Source organism: Acipenser ruthenus, unplaced genomic scaffold (assembly GCF_902713425.1).
Source record: "Acipenser ruthenus unplaced genomic scaffold, fAciRut3.2 maternal haplotype, whole genome shotgun sequence".
Taxonomy (NCBI): Eukaryota; Metazoa; Chordata; class Actinopteri; order Acipenseriformes; family Acipenseridae; genus Acipenser; species Acipenser ruthenus.
The window spans coordinates 36,033-55,221 of NW_026708928.1; the positions used below are offsets into that span (position 1 = coordinate 36,033).

The following is a 19,189-nucleotide window of genomic DNA, read 5'->3' on the forward strand; positions in this document are numbered from 1 at the left end:
AAGTTAAAAAGCAATTGTTTTCCAGTTTTTTGTGATTTATTGCCAGCCTAGGTTTTCAATATTTATTTAATCGATTAAAATGCACAAACGATGTAGCCTGAAAAAAAACTGCAAAACACAATACTATATGCAAGACAAAACACTGGCTGATCATTTATGTTGCAGGTCCACCATTGAATGAAAATGTTATTTCTCTTTATTTATTATTTTTTGTTGTTGTCGTTTTTCTAAAAGTACCTTTTCAGTATTGTCTTGTCATTGCAATCTGATACAAGCGGTCTGGTGCTGGGAAATGTACGATGGTGTTGATTAACAGTGACCACTATACATTATAACCACTACTGCATATATTATAATCTCTAGATATTAAAACAACTAGGTATTTACACGAAGTGTATTGTGGTCACGGATATCAATACAACACAAAACACCAATGTGTGAAGGCAGAAGTGAAGTAGCTGTAGGATGCCACAAAACCAAAACAACATTTACAAAAAGAACTAAAGCTGCAAATTAAAGCTCCCCTCTCCTCATAAACAGGATTGTGGGCCCAAACACACAAAGGCAGAGCAACTTTGATACCATCATGCCCACACTCACAGCAAAGTAGCTGTGGATAGCTTTTCTTCCTAGTGCTGCACACCAGCTTCTTGGAATCCCTGAAAACATAACCAACATTATAAAAGGAGCACTCTCCACTGCAGTGGTAACCCTAATATAATTCCACTTTATGACCAAGTAGGTTATTCAGCAATGGCAACAGGCAAGACTCGTACTGCATTAAAAGGTAGTGTATATAACCCACTTAAACCAAGCTTCAATCCAATGTGGTGTCAAAACACCTTACGCTACTTCATTCAAATGGCAACCATTACATCTTCCGACTCACATCCTCCAATTTCTTTGAAAGGGAATCGGACAGCAGTGCTCAGTTGCTCCTGTTACACGCAAGTTTAAAATCAGCTTAGTTACAGTGCAAGTCATTACTAACTTTGCCTTTGTAGGAGCTTTATGATTTAACTTTTTAAAGCTAGTGCAATCCAGTTCAGGTGTATAATACTACTGTATGCTATCATGTATGGCGCCACGATGTAATATGCATAGACAAGCTCTCTTGTTTTGTCTCAGTGGCTAAAGGAACATTTTGCAGCCTACTGTTGTGACGAAAGCATGTTTATATACGGCTTGCAAGCATCATGTTCACAAGTGAGAAAGACGCCACAATGCTGCAGTGCATATATCACAAGGACAATTCCAGCTCTGTCGAATATGAAGTAAACGTCACTCAAACTTGTAAACCTTTTGATCCAGTCTTTCATAGAAAAAGTATTAATTTAGAACATGTGTAAAACAGTTCAATATTTATAAAGCCAGGTCAATGCAGTACAATTTTTGATTTAAAAAAAGAAAAGAAAAGAAACAGGGGGTATAATCATAAAGCAATTAATTGTTTTAATGTATGTACTTGACAGTAAGATTTTTTTATGGGCAATCAGGAGATGTAATAGTTCATACGAGGTCTAATAAATCTCACAATTTTCCTGTATTCAAAAATCTCCCCGGGTATAAATTCTGTTCATGAAAAGTTCACAGCCATTTAAGTGAAACCTGAAAGTCAGACATTTTCATTTTGGGGAGAACCACTAATTTTTGCATTATTTTTGGACCACCCAACTTAAACATCTTCCCATGGAAAATGTTATTTTTAACTCAGAGATGCAGCTCCAACAGCAGGGATTCTGACTTGCAGGTCTTTAATTTATATCAACTACAGTAAGTGTTAGGAATGCCTTGAAGCTATGGTGCAGACGTTTAGGAAACCACAGCTTCAGAAACATATGTTGAGAAACGTTATACAAGAGGAAGTCAACACAAAAAGAAGTGTTAGAAGGAACAGTTTAAAAATTATATTTAAAAATCTACAAACAGACGCACACACGCTCATTGGAAATAAAATGTGCATACAAAGTTTAATCCAATTCTGGGGAGCAGTTCTGAAAATATAATAAAGCAAATGTCTGTAAGGTGTTGGTAAAATCGGTCATCAAATTACTGTAAGATGTGGGCAGCAGTGTGGAGTAGTGGTTAGGGCTCTGGACTCTTGACTGGACGGTCGTGGGTTCAATCCCCGGTGGGTACACTTCTACTGTACCCTTGAGCAAGGTACTTTACCTAGATTGCTCCAGTAAAAAAACCCAACTGTATAAATGGGTAATTGTATGTAAAAAATAATGTGATATCTTGTAACAATTGTAAGTCGCCCTGGATAAGGGTGTCTGCTAAGAAATTAATAATAATAATAATAATAATAATAATAATAATAATAAAAGGATATTCCCAATCAAGAAACATCCATTAAAACAACATTGCACAGTAAATGCAAAATGCAGAGGTCTGGTTTCTACTGCACAATGTGAGAGACGCATACAGCATGACAGGTTAAAAATCAAAAGTTCAGGTCATAAAAAAGGGTTTACTGTACTATATGGTGAATGGGAAATTCATGGATTACATCCGGGTATTAAGTTAGAAAATCTCAAAAAGCATTTGATCTCCCGGAAACCAACAACTCACAAAGCCACTTCCAGTTAAAAACTTGGTGTTTAGTGTTTCTTTATTATTTAAAGTTATCAACTGCTCTTTGCTGACTTATTCAAATCAAACAAACACTCTCTCTGCCCATGTCTATTAAACTTGTTTTTTTGGCATGAACTTGGTAATAACAGAGAAACCACCAGAGAGGGAGAAAAGGAAATGAAAAAGCAAAAGCCTTGGGTATGGAAAAACTTGCGTCTTCCCTGCTAAGGCTCAGCACTTTCCCAGGCTCAGCAGAGGTAGCGTATTCCTGTCTGTATTTTTCAGATTCTCTTTTCTCACAAGCTGTGCTTATTCTTTCAAACAACCCATGACATGACATTCATTTTTACAGACTTGTTTCATGGCTACTGCCGCTAACTTTTATTTTTCTAACCATCTTTGTTGATACACAGCTTAATATTGACTAATTTTAGAAGGAAAACAAAAAAAAGTGTTCTGCTGTGTATGGATGACACAGACTAGCATGTGTTTCTCCCCAAGTCTAAAATAGCAACACCACCGAGCCTAGTAGAAACCCAGCACATTTACTCTGGATTGTATTCAAAGTCAAACTTGTACAACTGGCTGAACTGCTGACCTGGATCTTCCCAAGTAAAGCATGCAGATCAGTCAAAAACAGTATCTGTCTGCTTGAATCATCCACTAGATCTACTTCTCAGTCTACATAAAAACTAGAAATATTCTAGGATTACACTCCCTGTTGTTAAAGGCTAATTGCTGTATCACCTGACAAATGGCAACTCGCTAGGTACAGGGTTAGATTGCACCAAGTCACAGTTGTTTACAAAAAAGGCATTAAGCAGTGTGTGTAATATTACACACATTGTACATAGAGCCACAATGGGGCTGGTCGCTGGCTTGAATTCATGTTCTGGATTTTATGTGGACATAATTTTGCACCGCCTAAATACTTTCAACGTGTTCAACAGCTCTTTCAAGAGAAGCATAATATACCTAACTTGTTGTTTGGTAGCTTCCAGAGACCATAGCATAGTGCATAACAGCAGGAAGAAAAGAAAAAAATAAATAAAATTCGGAAGATGAGGCAGTGGATGGGGGAGGCAAACAGGCAACAACCCACATTACTCATTGCTGTATGAACTCAAAAGAGCTTACACTAAACACAGCAGAGCATAGATAACTGCAAAAACAGTGTATCGGTTTGGTATTTTGTAAGCCTTTTAATAGCACCAAGATAACAAAACGTGTTCTTGATGTACAGTATACACTTGAACAATAACAAAAAAATAAGTCAGGAAACAAAACAAACCACACACACACACACACACACACACTGGACTTTTGGGTACTGTGTATTGCCAACAATTTCCAGATAATACGCATATTAGCATTTATTCATTAATACGAAGGTCAAAGCTGAGTTAGAAGTTTATGAAGGTTCACCAGTTGTGAGGGACATAACAAACCTTCCTATGAAGTGAAAACCTGCTTTTTTCATTGTAGTCACTAAGCTGACCAAGTGGCTATGCAATATTTCAGAAGTAACATTTTGGCAATTATGGTTCTACTCTTATTTACCAAAACGCTTGTGTTTTGTTAAGAAGAACAAAGAAAGCTATTGTATGTAAGCTTCATACAAACTGCAGTACCCAGTAACTATTGTACTCAATAACGTGATGGATCTTTTTGGCATGTCTGGGGTAAGCATCAAATACAAAAGGATCTTCTATTTCAGAAGTCAAATACCGTGGGACAACAGCACTAAACAGCAGGCTCAAATAACACATATTTGACTTCCAACACATGCTCTACAGAAGTAACATAACAAAGGCACGTTTTCACAGAGTAAAACTGGTTTCCAAGGCATTGCCAGACCCCCTTTGTTAAAGATTAGGTATTTGAGGCATTATAACAAGGGACTTGTTTGAAAGGATAACACGCTATTATTTCAATTACCCTAATCTGTACAACTTTACATATCAAAAAGGAGATATTGGCAACCAATTTCAATACTTTTAAGGCAGCATTCTAAAAGGCAAAAGGGTAGATAATTCTTTTTGTTTACACGTTTGACCTCCAAGCTAAATAGGTTGTTACAATGTATAGCCAACTTGCAGTCGCTCATCCATACTGTACATATATATCCAGATACTGAATTTAAATTCTAAAACTACCAGTATCTTACACTTTACTCACTTATGTTTTTGTACTGCGATCTCAACTGGCTCTTATAATGCTGATGTTGCTAATGTATGCAAAGCAGTGGTTTAGGAGTCGCCACTTTCATGAACCTCAGTTGCTGTCTTTTATGGGAGGATTTGCTCAATGACTGAAGTGTCATCATTATCTACTAATGTACGTGCTGCATCCCACTCTTCATTTCCTTCTCTCTCTTCTAAATCGTTTCCTTCTACACCTTATCCTTGTGATCAGGGTGCAGCAAAACAAACCATTCCTTCTGAATTGTTTATAATTATACAGCAGGTCATGAGTTATATGGCTGGATTTCAGATACAGTGAGCTTATGCAAGAGCACGCACTACAGTACATATGATCACATACAATAGATCCAGATGGAAAGAGTGAAATCATTAAATCTGGATTGAGATTAAATTCTTGTATTTTATCATGCCATCATCTAAGGTCCCCAAGTAATTTTCCACCCCTTTGGGTTACTGTTTGGGCTAAATGAAAGTAAACCTGGATTTTTAGGACGCTGTAACTCCTACGCCTTTGGAATTCTGTGCTTTGTGTTTTCAAAAGGAAAATTGTATATCTTTACTATAAAGATGTTTCAATACTAACCTGCAGAATCTGCTGTTCAAGTTGAGAGTTTGCTTTACACAGCTCCATGATCTGTCGTAGCAGCAGTTTTGTGCTCTCTGTCTTCCCAGCACCACTTTCTCCACTAGAAGAGGAGAATGATTAAGGAGAATCATCAGGTTATGTTGGTATTGACAATCTGAATAAAAAAAACAATCAAAAAGCAACATAGGATCTCAGACTCAATGTTGCATCTAAAGAATTGTCAGCCTGTATGTGTTGGTTAATAGAGGGTATCCAGGTAAACCTGGGGCCTTCTGGTACAGAGGCAGATATAAAAGGTATTGTACATTTATTTAGGAAGCACTCAAATCTACTACAGTCTACAACAGGAACAGCATCAAAACCCATAGTTGTAGCTGCTATTACCTGAACAAAAACTAGTTCACATTTAAGAACAAACTCTGGAAACTTGTGAAACATTTGCCCACAGGAAACCAATAATAATCATCAATAATAATGTGGTTTACATTTGCATTTTGGGAGAACACTCCTCCCAAAATAATTTCCCTTAACAATTTTGCATTTCTGCAAAATGCTCTTGAATAATATTACTATGAAATGTACATTTAGATTTGTATGAATACACTCAAAGATAAAAGAATAAGTGTGCTACTGTCAAAGTTCTTTAAAGATTAGAATAAAAGCCAAAATATAGTGTAGCCAAAATTAATTCTAATACTGGGTTTAGAAATGTATCAACTGATTTTTACTCACAACTCCTTGTTAAGGAGGCTGTGTGATCCAGTGGTTAAAGAAAAGGGCTTGTAACCAGGAGGTCCCCGGTTCAAATCCCACCTCAGCCACTGACTCATTGTGTGACCCTGAGCAAATCACCTAACCTCCTTGTGCTCCGTCTTTTGGGTGAGACGTAATTGTAAGTGACTCTGCAGCTGATGCATAGTTCACACACCTGAGTCTCTGTAAGTCGCCTTGGATAAAGGTGTCTGCTAAATAAACAAATAATAATAATAATAACACATACCATTTAATATATGTAAAAAAAATAGGGCTATATTATACATTCACTATCTAAAGTTGGACAAGTTGATATCCATTTTAAACTTGATAAAAGAAAAGGCAATACAGCTTAAATACAGCAATAAATGTAATAATGGTATAAAGGAAATGTTTCACAGCTTCATTTCTAGAATCTCTGTAAGCAGAAGTAGCCTCAAAACACACACACACACACACACACACACACACACACACACACACAGATGCACAAAAGAAAAGCAACACTCAGGTCTAAAGGATTTAATCAAATATTTTAAACAGGGATAGCAAAAAAAATGACAGGAATGTAAACAAAAATACAGATCAAAGAATCGTGATAAGTTTTCAGTTTTTTTACACTGTAAAAATGAAAACATTACAAAGTTAAGCCATATCCACACTGGACGCGAGCAAATAATTTATAAGTCACTGCAGTCAAATGGGAGTATCCACACCAGCAGCATTCATCGGTGAATAAAACAGTCCACCCCTCTCTCTGCCGCAACCTCAGATGTTCTCCGACCCACAGACTGGCTGCCTTCAATCATGCCGATAGCAACCAGGCGATCTTCATTACTCAAGCGGAGCATGGTCGTTTTAATTGCATGAATTAAAATCATGTCTTTTCGAATGGCTATTTATACAGATTCTTAATCAACTAATTTTGGCAATTTTAATTAAACTCAAATACCAAATCACATGACTTGAGCTCAGTATTTTGTTATCCCAAGGAACAATACCTCTCAAGCAATCAACAAACCTATCTGCTCACTATTTAAAATGTAAATAACGCTATGTATGTGCCCAATGAGCTATTGATGTAAAATTTAGACTGTTGCATTTTCATTGTGCATCCGTACATATATACAAACATAGAGTATATAAATAAACATACAGGGTAGATATCTATTTTAAATACTGCCCTTTTCCTTCACATCAGTCCTGTTGGGTTGTTTAATTAATCCTCCTATTAAAATCATATAGAAATATGCAGTGGAATTGTAGAGGTGGGGGAGATTTAGAGCAAGCAGGGGTATTCATACGTTGCTGCTGTTGAGATCACGAAGATGCCCTTTTGTCTCCTACTAAAACGTCACAAGTCATTAAATGTTTTAACTACCACCTGCTTAAACATGATGATATGACGAAGGGTGTGTTGCTTAGCTCTTATCTTTACATAAACACACATTTCTGTTGCTTAATATATATTTTTTCTTTTTTAATGTGCCTATCCTGCATGCTTCAGCCCTACCCTTTTTGTCGTAATTCACAAACGTGGTATCAACATGGTGACGTATGTTCCAGTATTTACACCTTACACAATACACCCATGACACAAATTACCCAAAATAAAGTTGAACAGCCCGGCTGCTGAAAGGACAGGATGAATCAACTCCTGCTATGTTTTATAGCCCCCGATAATAAAAAATAGTGAATTACACTGGGATGGGTTATTTATGACCAGTGGTTAGTCAGTACAATACAATGCAGGAATGAAATATGGTCCTCACCAATCTAGGGCAGCAGTGTGGAGTAGTGGTTAGGGCTCTGGACTCTTGACCGGAGGGTTGTGGGTTCAATCCCCAGTGGGGGACACTGCTGTTGTACCCTTGAGCAAGGTACTTTACCTAGATTGCTCCAGTAAAAACCCAACTGTATAAATGGGTAATTGCATGTAAAAATAATGTGATATCTGTATAATGTGAAATAATGTATAATGTGATATCTTGTAACAATTGTAAGTCGCCCTGGATAAGGGCGTCTGCTAAGAAATAAATAATAATAATAGGAGTGATGCTTCACACTGAAGGTGCTGTCTAAAACAGCATGACACAGTTTGTTTTGTTATGCAAAAGAGATGATCTCATTACATACATGTTCTCTGTGATCATACAAATAACATTGAAAATACAGGTGCATGAATCATGGTGTTGACAGAGGTCATTTACTATTCCATTTGAAACAACCAAAGAAACAGCTTCTCGAATGTGTGCAGCAATAGAAATTTCAATTGGATTTGTCTATTATCTCAATCAACACTATTAACCCTCATCTGGGTGTCACCCGGCCCAGTCTATTTTTGTTGCTATGCTAATTGACCTTATCTTTTTTTTTTTTTTACAGAAGGGAAAATATATACCACACATTCTATTTTAAGTCAGCAGTTTAACAGAAAAATAGACTGGTCAAATGGAGGCATCCTTACCTGATAACAATGCACTGATTTCTGGGCCCAGTTGCTAACCTTCCTAGCATGGACTGGTAAGCTCTATCAGCAACAGCAAAAATATGGGGAGGTAGATCACCTTTTTCATGGCATTTATACTTTTCGGACACCTAAAGAAAAAGAAAGCAAAGTTATTCGTGTTAGTGGATATGACTTGAGGGCTGGTTGCGTTTCAGTCAGAAAAAGAAAACTCTTCCCTCAGAATTAAAAAAACAAAACAAACCAAAAACATGGTGTCAGTTCATCTCTTTGTACACTTAACCACTTCTAAAGTAACTGCTTTCCCAATCTTCCCTGCATTTCAATCAGATGTCCAGTTCAGGAGATTTTGATTCTTTCTATGCCTTCGCTGCTAGCCTTTCATCAAATCACACTTTGGCAGGAAATCATTTCTGCTGGGGGTTCAGTTTGACAGCAGAGGCAGACAAACAGTACAAAGTGACTGTCCCAAGGTCTCAACAAGTCAGACAAGTTTGGATGCAAAACCACGATCAATTCAAATCTAGTCTTTGACAAATTCAAGATTATTCTGCATCCTTTTAAACACAATGTCTGCTACAGTTCATTTTTAAAGTGGTATTGGACACTTACCGTTTTTTCATACAGTGGCAGGTATTTAAATGGATTTATGGCCACAAGAATATCCCCAATGTATGTCTGAAAAAAAAAGGAAAGTTTGTGACAGAGTACACGTAACATTAAAAGAACAAACTGGCAAGATACTGGCAAGATACTAGTAATGATCCCTTTTGAGCGACACGGACCTCAATATAGGGATATTCCACCTGTTGCATCGATACAATATGTGTTCACTTTTCTGAGACCCCCAACCCATTCCTGTCATGGGCTACTTTTTTTACCTTGCAGCCGAAAGTGTTATTCTGCTTATATGCAACGGTAACACTTTTCTTTTTTCCTTAATGCAAATTAGGAAGAAAAAGGGCAGGGCATAGAACTTGACCGTTTGTCAAAGGATGTTGACACATTGCAGACCACCACAAGATTCTGGAAATCACAGTGCTTTCCCCAACAGGTCATGCTTTAATTCTGGCACCTTACGACATTCTGAGTAATCCGAACATGTTGAATTTCTAATTTGTCCTCTTAATAAAATAAAAAAAAAAATATATATATATATATATATATATATATATATATATATATATATATATATATCTATATCTATATCTATATCTATATCTATATAACACGTTAACAAGATTAATTACCTATTTATTTAATGTCAAGTTCATGCATATTTTTGAATTATGAACACTAAGAGGGCCGCATCACTTTATCCATTAAAGTAGTGCCACAGTTATCGCTGATAAACATGTGTCAACCAAATTCCATATTGTACCAAATATAAAACACTATTTTTATATATATGATTTTAAAAAAGATTAGAGCTACAATTCCCCCTTTTTAATTGTTTCCAAAATAAGACTGCTGGTGCATAGCCATTTTACCCATTCCAGATTATTACAAGCCTGATTAGACCCAGTGTATGGGTAACAAGCACAAGTGTGTCTTATTAAACTCACAGTAAATCCAGGAATTAATCAAATGGCTATGTAATGGGAGTCTTCTTCCCATCCCTGGTATGTACTTTAATAGTATAATTATACAGTGATAATATCAGACTAAATGTCAATTATGCACCTGTTCATGTATAAATGCTTGGGTGTGTACATGGATTACACACAGCTTGAACTTAAACAATAAATATATCTCCAATGTAAGCTTGTCAGTCACGCATAATGAAACAAACAGAAATCATCAGTATAGTAATACATGAAGAACCCCACTGCATGACAATTTAAGCCATTCTAGCTTTTACTATAAGCTTAATTAGAAGAAGTAGTTAAGGCCACACTGTCAGTGTTCTCTGAAGTGTGCCAGGTTTATGTTTTTTCACATGAGAAAGCACATTTACATGAGCTCTGATACTCAAGGGTTGTTTCTGGATATGGCTGGCATTCTCCTTACTGAGAGCTGTTGCACTTTAGTCCAAAAAAACTTTCAGTCTCTTGTTAAAAAAAAGTGAAGGTGGCTTACTTTAGCCATGGTCACAACGTCCTTAGAAATTTGGACCATTGCACCCCCTTTGTTCCAATATGCCTTATTGCTTTATAGGAAATTAGTGTATAGAGGTTTATTCCAACAACCTTGTAAAAACACACTTGGGGAAGACAAATTTCCATTTGCCCATATTGAGCTTGGTCGCACATGCAACTTCAACTTTTATTTTAGCTATCAGTAGTAAAATACATTTTTATAGCATTACAAGAGCCAATCAAATCGCGTGCAAGTCGCCAAAAGGCTTCTACATTCATAGCGTTTTAAAAGTCAAAGCACAGCAACTGCAGACATGTGCTCTGACTTTTAAAACGCTGTTAATGTAGAAGCCTTTTGGCGACTTTCACGCAATTTGATTGGCTCTTGTAATGCTTACATTTGCGTATCTGATTACCCATAATTCTATTGTTCCACCTTAACTCGAAAGCTACTTGTATGTCACACAATGTCGTGAATAATTTTCTGTGAAAAAAGTTGCAGTTAAAAGAAAGTGTGATTGCACTCTGTCCGAAATCTACTCTCAGCTCCCGCGGAACCAGGCGCCTTAAAGATTTACTGGAATAATAAAAAGACAAAGCCAACATTACCACTTGGCAAATACAGGTGTCATTTACACAGCACATTTAAGTTAACTTCCCAGCACACACAGCATGTTCTACAGTACCCAATTCAACCGTGTGTGTGTTGTACAGTGCTAATACTAACTAAGATTTAAAAAAATAATAAAAGAGTTGACGTTAAGGCAAAAGTGGGGGAGGGGCGTTGACTCAAGAGGTGCGAAATAACAAGCAATATTAATGTAATATTTTTAACATGAGCTAGATAGATTACATTTAGAATTAGGCATGTTTAAAATTCAAGTCAAAGCACACAGTTATGTTAAAGAATCAAGAAATGCAGTTAATATTTATTAAATAGTGAAAAACAAAAGTAAAGGGTTTGCCTGAAAAAAGCGTGCTGCGTAAGTCCACTGTAATGTCATTTTAAATCTTCATAAAACACACATTAACCTTTAAAGCTGAAGTCTATTGCAAAAAAGAAAAAAAAAAAAAAAAAAAAAAGGTTTGTATCTTAACAGGAAAGCGTAATTAATCAGACTCAGAGTCTGTGATGTCGGATCCAAAACGAAAAGTGCTTACAATTTATTCAATTCAATGCACAGAGCAACTACTGTACTGCACAGCTTGTTCTACTCACTGGAAGCGCGAGGTTTGAAATCTCAGGCATTATTTGCATATGGTTATTTTTTATTTTTCTGTGCATGGTTATAAGAAATGGTGAAAAATTCAGCTAAAAAAGTGGGGGTGGGGCAATAGTTCAAACGTTGACTCGGCAGAATCAGGTATAAATATATTTTAATACTGCACTCCCACCTTCTCCCCCTGGGAAGTATACATGCCTACACAACAATGAAAATAAGATTTTTATTCTGCCACTTCACTCAAAACTATTCTTTAATCCAGTTGCATACTTGCAGCATGTTAAATAATTTAGCTAGTCATAAGCATTACAGCAAACTGGAAAGGCCCAGCAGGCACTGCTGTGAGAGACAGAGCTGCAGAAAACATTTCCATTTTTTCCACAGGGAACTTGACTGCACGTTAGGACTAGTGTGCGATTTCACCTGCTCCAATCAGGTTAGACCTCCTGAAGTACTGTATTGAAACTACTTTCAACTTCCAGTCGGGTGGAGGGTCATAAGCAATGCTCTAGTAGTCACAATAATCACTTCGGACCAACCCACTCAATTTTTAATTACCATCAGATAACAGCACAGGCTGCTTACAGTAACAGGTCTTGCAGAACTCAGCTCATTCTGCTAGTGCCCTCATGTTTCCAAATGTAATTGTATTCAGTGCACATGAAAGTCCAATGAAATCCCAGATACATTTCTTTCAGGAATAAAATGATAAATAGGCTATATTTTAGAATGAACTATTTGTGAAAGTCAAGTCGAAGCAATGCAAACCAGTTTCCGCTATTTAAACCGTGTTAAGAAAAGATAATGCATTAGCTGTACAGTATAAACACATTATACACTATCTATTCATACCCAAGAGATAATCGCTATTTTAGGTAACTTCACGTGGCAGGCACAGAATACAATGCAGTAGCATAAAATACTAGTAGTTTCCTTTAGACAGAATATAAAATGCATTATACTCCTGACCATTATTGCTTATGAGTCATAATGAAACTTACAGTATACGTCTGCAGACTTCTGTATCTCTGCATTCAAGGCTTTTTAAAACGTATCTAGTCTTAGTTCTTCATGACATGCCCCCATCATAACTAAGCACATGTGTAACCACATTTGTACTGCAATGTCCCTGAATGACCAGAATTTGGTTAGCATAGCAGAACTAGTAAATGAATATCTCTCCCAGTTGCTTCAGTATATATCCTTTCATAAATACAACAAATTCTTATAATATTTGCAGCTTTTGGTCCAACAAGGGTTTTTTGGGCGACACCTTTTAGTGGGATCAGCTGGATATGTAAAATACACTAGCTCTTGAGACCACAGAGTTCTGTTCTTCATGCGAGACATGAAAACGTAAGGTAATGAAAGTTCCCCTAACAGGTCAGTTTAGCCTCAGAAAAGGAAAAGTCTACAGTGTTGTATATGCTGTACATATTTAGCAGATCCTATCAAGACGATACCACCCATAAATAAATAAATAAATAATTCACAACGTTCTTGTTCTTTTCCTTTGAGGACCAGCACAGCTTATTCTGCTGTACGGCTTTCAGTCCCAAATGGGAATGCTGCGCTCTAACACTCCCACATCTTAAAATGCTGGCACTGGTTATTTATTTGCAGCAAAAGCACAGTGTACTAAAATACTTTTCTGTCCTTCACACTCTGAATCCCAGGAACTTTCTCTGTTTTCAGCATTTCCATGATTCTAATGGGGGTAGTTGTTTTGTACAGTTAAAGAGTACTAACTTAGTTCTTATGTGTTTCCATTAACCCTGCAAAACAGAAAATGGATCATGGCAGTACCTAGCTCTTCGAATGACCGAATATGGCTCTCTTAGTCATTTTTTTAAGAGGTACTAGTAGCAGCATCCACACAAATGCACCGCTGCTCGACTCAGTCATCACATACTACCTCACTGTTCTTTTAGGCCCACTTACCCTCTGCTCTTATTGATGTATCTAATCCTGGAGTCTGTTTTACCATGCATAGGGTTTGATTTGCTTGCTCTTTACAAACCACTTGCTCCAAGTAGTTTAGCACAAGGGGACCCAATGTTGTACTATTGTAATGCAGAGGTTCTGCATGCATAAATTGGTTCCTATTAGTTTTCAAATACGTCTGATAAATGGAGGTAGGTCCTGGCATCCATTATTTTGTAAGGTACAGTGCAGATCCTATGACACTGTTGCCTGTGAAAGTAAATAGATTCCTTACCGGAAAACATGATTCTGTACTGACTTTTCATAGATAACATGGTTGATTTACAAAAGCATTCAGACACTGAAGTCAAATTTTACTTCATGTGATCTGTCAAACAAAATATATGCAAAGTTATTTAAAGAGGCCTTATGAAATGTAATAAAAAAAAAAAAAAAAACCTTACTTCCAATGCAGTTTACTGTGAAATGGTAGATTTCAATGCCTAGTATCTATTTGTACACCATAGTCGTTATTGTAAACATTCACCAACTACATTTGACTTGCTCGGTCTACACAGTAACAACCACTGAGTACTGGTTAGGGCTCTGGACTCTTGACCGGAGGGTCGTGGGTTCAATCCCCAGTGGGGGACACTGCTGTTGTATCCTTGAGCAAGGTACTTTACCTAGATTGCTCCAGTAAAAATCCAACTGTATAAATGGGTAATTGAATGTAAAAATAATGTGATATCTTGTAACAATTGTAAGTCGCCCTGGATAAGAGCGTCTGCTAAGAAATAAATAAATAATAATAATAATGTATGCCATCCATTGTGAAATGGCTGGATGATGACTGGCAACATTTTTCCAGTTTTTTTTTACAGAAAATGTGCCTTGCTTTTGAAAGCTACGTTTTTAGTGTTTTTTTTTTTGTTCCCCAAATAACTAAAATAAATTAAAAACAAAACAAAAAAAAAAGACTTTTGATCCTTACATGTAAAAATATTCAATAAAATAAATAAATGTTAAGGAGAACATGCTTTTTTTTTTCCTTTTTTTTAAAATCACCTACATATAAGCACGCGGTTACGTACACTTTTTAATAATTAAATAGCATAATTACACTGAATCCAGCAAGAAAAAATGAAATCATCATGTATAAAAACTAGTTTACATATGTAATGGCAAGGCTGCACAGACTTTTTGTTCTGATTTTAAATCTTCCGGTAAGCATATTCAAAAAGAACAAAAACATTTAAATTACAACATGGTTATCAGCTCACAACCACTTGTGGTCACCATCTATTCAACTTTTGACAACATGCACTTTCTTTTTTTTAACGTACTTACATATATATGGTTTTGTTGAAATCTGTTGCTGAGTGACTCCAGTAAACTTTTTTCATCCAGTTCAGAAAGAGTTGCCAAATCTTCTTGGGTTCTAACTGCCATTGTTCTTAAATAATACTAGAAAGTTCTTAATGATAACCAGCGCCTGGGAAAATCTCGTTGTAAAACCAATTATAAATCCAAATACCTCCTTACGAGACGTCTCCTGGTTCTTCTTCCTGCCTCCAAAACTTTACATAAGATTTTAAGATGTTGTTATCATGCACAAGCTCCCTCGAACGCACAGAACAGAGGATATATTACCGAAAGCGTATTTTCTCCGGTACTGACACAAACATATTATTTTATAAATAAATAAAAGTACACTTTCTGAGTATTAGTGGCATGTAACAATTTGTACTACCGTGTTATTCACGCTGAAATGAAAAACGCTTTTAATTCTGAGAGTTTAAAGCTCTGCAACGCCCCCTGCGATTTCTGACAGTACAAAACTAATTAAGGTGGTTCCCTGAAATTAGGTGCCTTGTCATTTATGGATACAGACTCGTTTTAATGGCAACATTACAACACGGAAACGACACAGAGAAAAATGATGTCTAAAAATTGTAATCGATTGTTTATAATAGTTGTTCGGTCAAGTTTAAATTGATCTAATAAACCCCAAACAACCTTACAATCCTACATGTTACAACGCGAGGTTATTTAGATGTATTAATAAGGAAACATTTGTTTAAATAAAACTCTGTTCAAATGTTAAAAGTTTTCAAAATACGGTTAATAATACCTATCTGTATAATAAAATGTTCACGTGTAGACGATGATTCAAATGCTGGCCACAACATATTCATAAACCACCTTAAAAAAAATCCCGAGAACATAGTTGTGATAACACGTGTGCAAGCGTTCAATAAACCAACCATTAGCCAAACAAATCTCAGAAGTGCTTACCCCAATGTTGCCAATGTATTTATTTATTTATTTATTTATACTAAACCTGCAGCAAAAGATTCTGACTCATCGGGTTAAGTTTGGATTAATTAAAGAGTGTAGAAAAATAACTTTTCTTATTTATTTATAAAAACTTTTTATAAATAAATAGAGAGCGTAAACCAGATTGGAGAGGGCTGAGTAGAGAGGGGTTAGACAGGAAAGCAGAGAGCTGGCGCTGTACTGCCTGCTCAAGGGTTTTAGAGAGGAAGGGTAAGATGGAGACAGGACGGTAGTTCTGGAAGGAGGTGGGCAGCAGGAGTGATATCAGGAGAGAGCCAGGTTTCAGTGAGAGCAAGGATATCGAGAGACAGGGAGGTGGGAGTCAAATGCAGAGATGAAATCAGCTTTGTTAGCAGAAGAGTGACAGTTCCAGAGGGCACCAGAGAGAGTGCAGGAGGGAAGAGAGTGGGAGGGGGGGAGAGGCAGAGGGATGAGGTTAGAGGGGTTAGGGGAGCAGCAGGGGAGAGAGGACGGGAGTGAGAGGACAGAACAGGGATGTGAGAGACAGAGAGGTGCAGTAGTAGTGGGCAGCAGTGTGGAGTAGTGGTTAGGGCTGTGGACTCTTGACCAGAGGGTTGTGGGTTCAATCCCCAGTGGGGGACACTGCTGTTGTACCCTTGAGCAAGGTACTTTACCTAGATTGCTCCAGTAAAAACCAGTATAAAAAAACTTATATACAGTAAAGAAAAAGTATAATGTGAAATAATGTATAATGTGATATCTTGTAACAATTGTAAGTCGCCCTGGATAAGGGCGTCTGCTAAGAAATAAATTATAATAATAATAATAATAGTGGGAGGGTACAGATCTGTCTAGTAGTTGGTGTCTTCCAGAGCGCTGCTATGTTCAGATTTTCTCCAACAGCCTCTCTTCGTACCCTCACATTGCAAGCGAACTGGTTAACAGCTGCTAAACTGTGCCAAGACAATACTTAAGCAATACAACAGTTTCAATGCACTTCAAAGGGAAAACAATCAAATTGCAAATCTGTTAACAATATAATCAGTTTTGAGATACCCAGTAAAGAAAATAGCTCAGTCCTTCCCAGCACCAACTGCAGTGCCACTTCTTAAGCTGGTCTATTTTAAAACTGTAGAAAATATTAGCGAACAAAAAAAAGGTTCCAGCAGACTGGACAAGCGGCCTACCTCGTGGCCTTTACCCTGAGCTGGCTGCCAGGTACAGAAAGGGCTAATACCTGAAAGGGTTAACACCTCTAGGAAAAAAAAGAATTTAGTATGAGGGCTCAACTTCCTGTTTTTCTAAATGTAAACACAAGCAATTAGGCTGGTGAAGTGTTCAATGTCAACTGAATTTATTAAAAGACACTGAAATCCAACTTTAAATAATTCCAGAAGCACATCATGTTAAGTCTTATTACAGTAGATTGTTGTTAATTGCATTGCCCATGTGCCTACTGTTTTATGCAATTACCAGTGTAGTGATATATGCTCCTTGCACGGGAGTCGGCTCTTTTGTACAGCGGTATCAGTGCTATGCTTTAGTGCGAGAGGTCCCGGGTTCGCGCCCCTCCTCTCTGCCTGTGTGTGGATTTCCTCGCCCTGTGTGATGCACCTGCCTGCGAGAACCAGGATCGCTACACCAGCATATGCAATTACCAGTAACATATACAGTGAAATTCATTTAATTGTTACCTGATAATTGCATACAATTGTGAAGTACATTTCTTTTGAAAATGTATGTTCCTTATTCTGGCTAAATGAAAATGTAGGTTCCTTATTCTGGTTAAATGCATAAAACTGTAAGGCACACAGGATATGCATTTCACAGCATGTGCATTTTCATGGGAAATGTGCTTTACTTTCAAGTTAACACGGTTATGCAGTTATCATCTATGCAATTCATTGGAATGCACTGTACTTGTATAATTTTTAAATCTTAAACCATACAGTAATATTATATTGGCACACCATCAGGGCCGGATTAACCTATATGCAAATTAGACATGAAAGTGCCTGATTTTGGTTTGAAACTGGAAAATTAATGGTTACCATGCACAGGCATGATGGAAAATACTGTACAGTGACTGCATCTGTATTTGTCACCTTCTTTTTTTCAATTTTCTATTCAAACTCCATGGCCGAATGTGTATTTAAGAACAATAAAACCGTGCTCAGTTATTTGTTTATTTAGCAGGCACCTTTATCCAAGGTATTGCTTGTATTGTAACACTTGAATGTATTTGTATTTGCTTGCGATTGTAAGTCGCCCTGGATAAGGGCGTCTGCTAAGAAATAAATAATAATAATAATAATAATAATAATAAGGTGACTTACAGAGACTAGGGTGTGTGAACTATGCATCAGCTGCAGAATCACTTACAATTACGTCTCACCCGAAAGACGGAGCACAAGGAGGTTAAGTGACTTGCTCAGGGTCACACAATGAGTCAGTGACTGAGGTGGGATTTGAACCGGGGACCTCCTGGTTACAAGCCCTTTGCTTTAACCACTGGACCACACAGCCTCCTCCTTTGTTTTGGTTTCCTAATGCTTTGAGTTCTTGCCGTCATAATGGGTACACAGCTTTATTTTCTAGAGCTAGTTTGATCATATGTATAGTACAAAGTTATTGAAATTTGAAATTATTTTTATGAAGTTGCAGCAAATCCAAAGCTGCCACTGTTGTAGATCCATATACTGCACATGTGAGTGTGAACAAAGAGAATTAAAGACCAGGACTGGTTGTCTCTGCAATCTTTAGTGTTTAACTGCTGTGTATTGCTACATTTAAAAGCATGTTCTTGAACAGGTTGTGTCACTGTCACAATACAATTTTAACCCATCTTCTAGCCAGTTCAATTGTCTAAATAGTTGTTAAAGCACTTTACATGGTAATGCTTTCTCCACGCAGTCCAATGGGATCCCAAAAGAAGAAAACATAACAATGGCTGATGTTTCCTTTGTAAGTCTTCAGTGACTTGAATACACTAGCTGAGCCATGCCCTTTACTGTTGCTAAAGCTGATCTATAGTCTACTATAGTTAACACCAATGACAAAGAATGGATGGCTAAGGT

The 19,189-nt window shown here is 37.0% G+C and overlaps 1 protein-coding gene across 1 annotated transcript; it reads right to left on the reverse strand.

Moving 5' to 3' along the window:
• Positions 1–5,325: 5,325 nt before the first annotated feature.
• On the reverse strand, positions 5,326–15,834 carry LOC131736809 (unconventional myosin-Ic-like). The gene is made up of 4 exons (XM_059021973.1): positions 15,162–15,834; positions 9,200–9,265; positions 8,588–8,718; positions 5,326–5,467 (listed from the first exon to the last, which is right to left on the reverse strand). The coding sequence occupies exons 1-4, from the start codon at positions 15,261–15,263 to the stop codon at positions 5,341–5,343; spliced, it is 426 nt and encodes a 141-aa protein (XP_058877956.1). The 5' UTR covers positions 15,264–15,834; the 3' UTR covers positions 5,326–5,340.
• Positions 15,835–19,189: the final 3,355 nt, after the last annotated feature.

Excerpts from the sequence above, each read along its gene's own strand:
- LOC131736809 (XM_059021973.1), bottom strand. The coding sequence starts at position 15,263 with ATGGCAGTTAGAACCCAAGAAGATTTGGCAACTCTTTCTGAACTGGAT. Across the intron at positions 9,266-15,161 it reads TTCAACAAAACCATATATAT|ACATACATTGGGGATATTCT; the intron begins GTAAGTACGTTA and ends TTTTTTTTTCAG. Across the intron at positions 8,719-9,199 it reads TGCCACTGTATGAAAAAACG|GTGTCCGAAAAGTATAAATG; the intron begins GTAAGTGTCCAA and ends CTTTTTCTTTAG.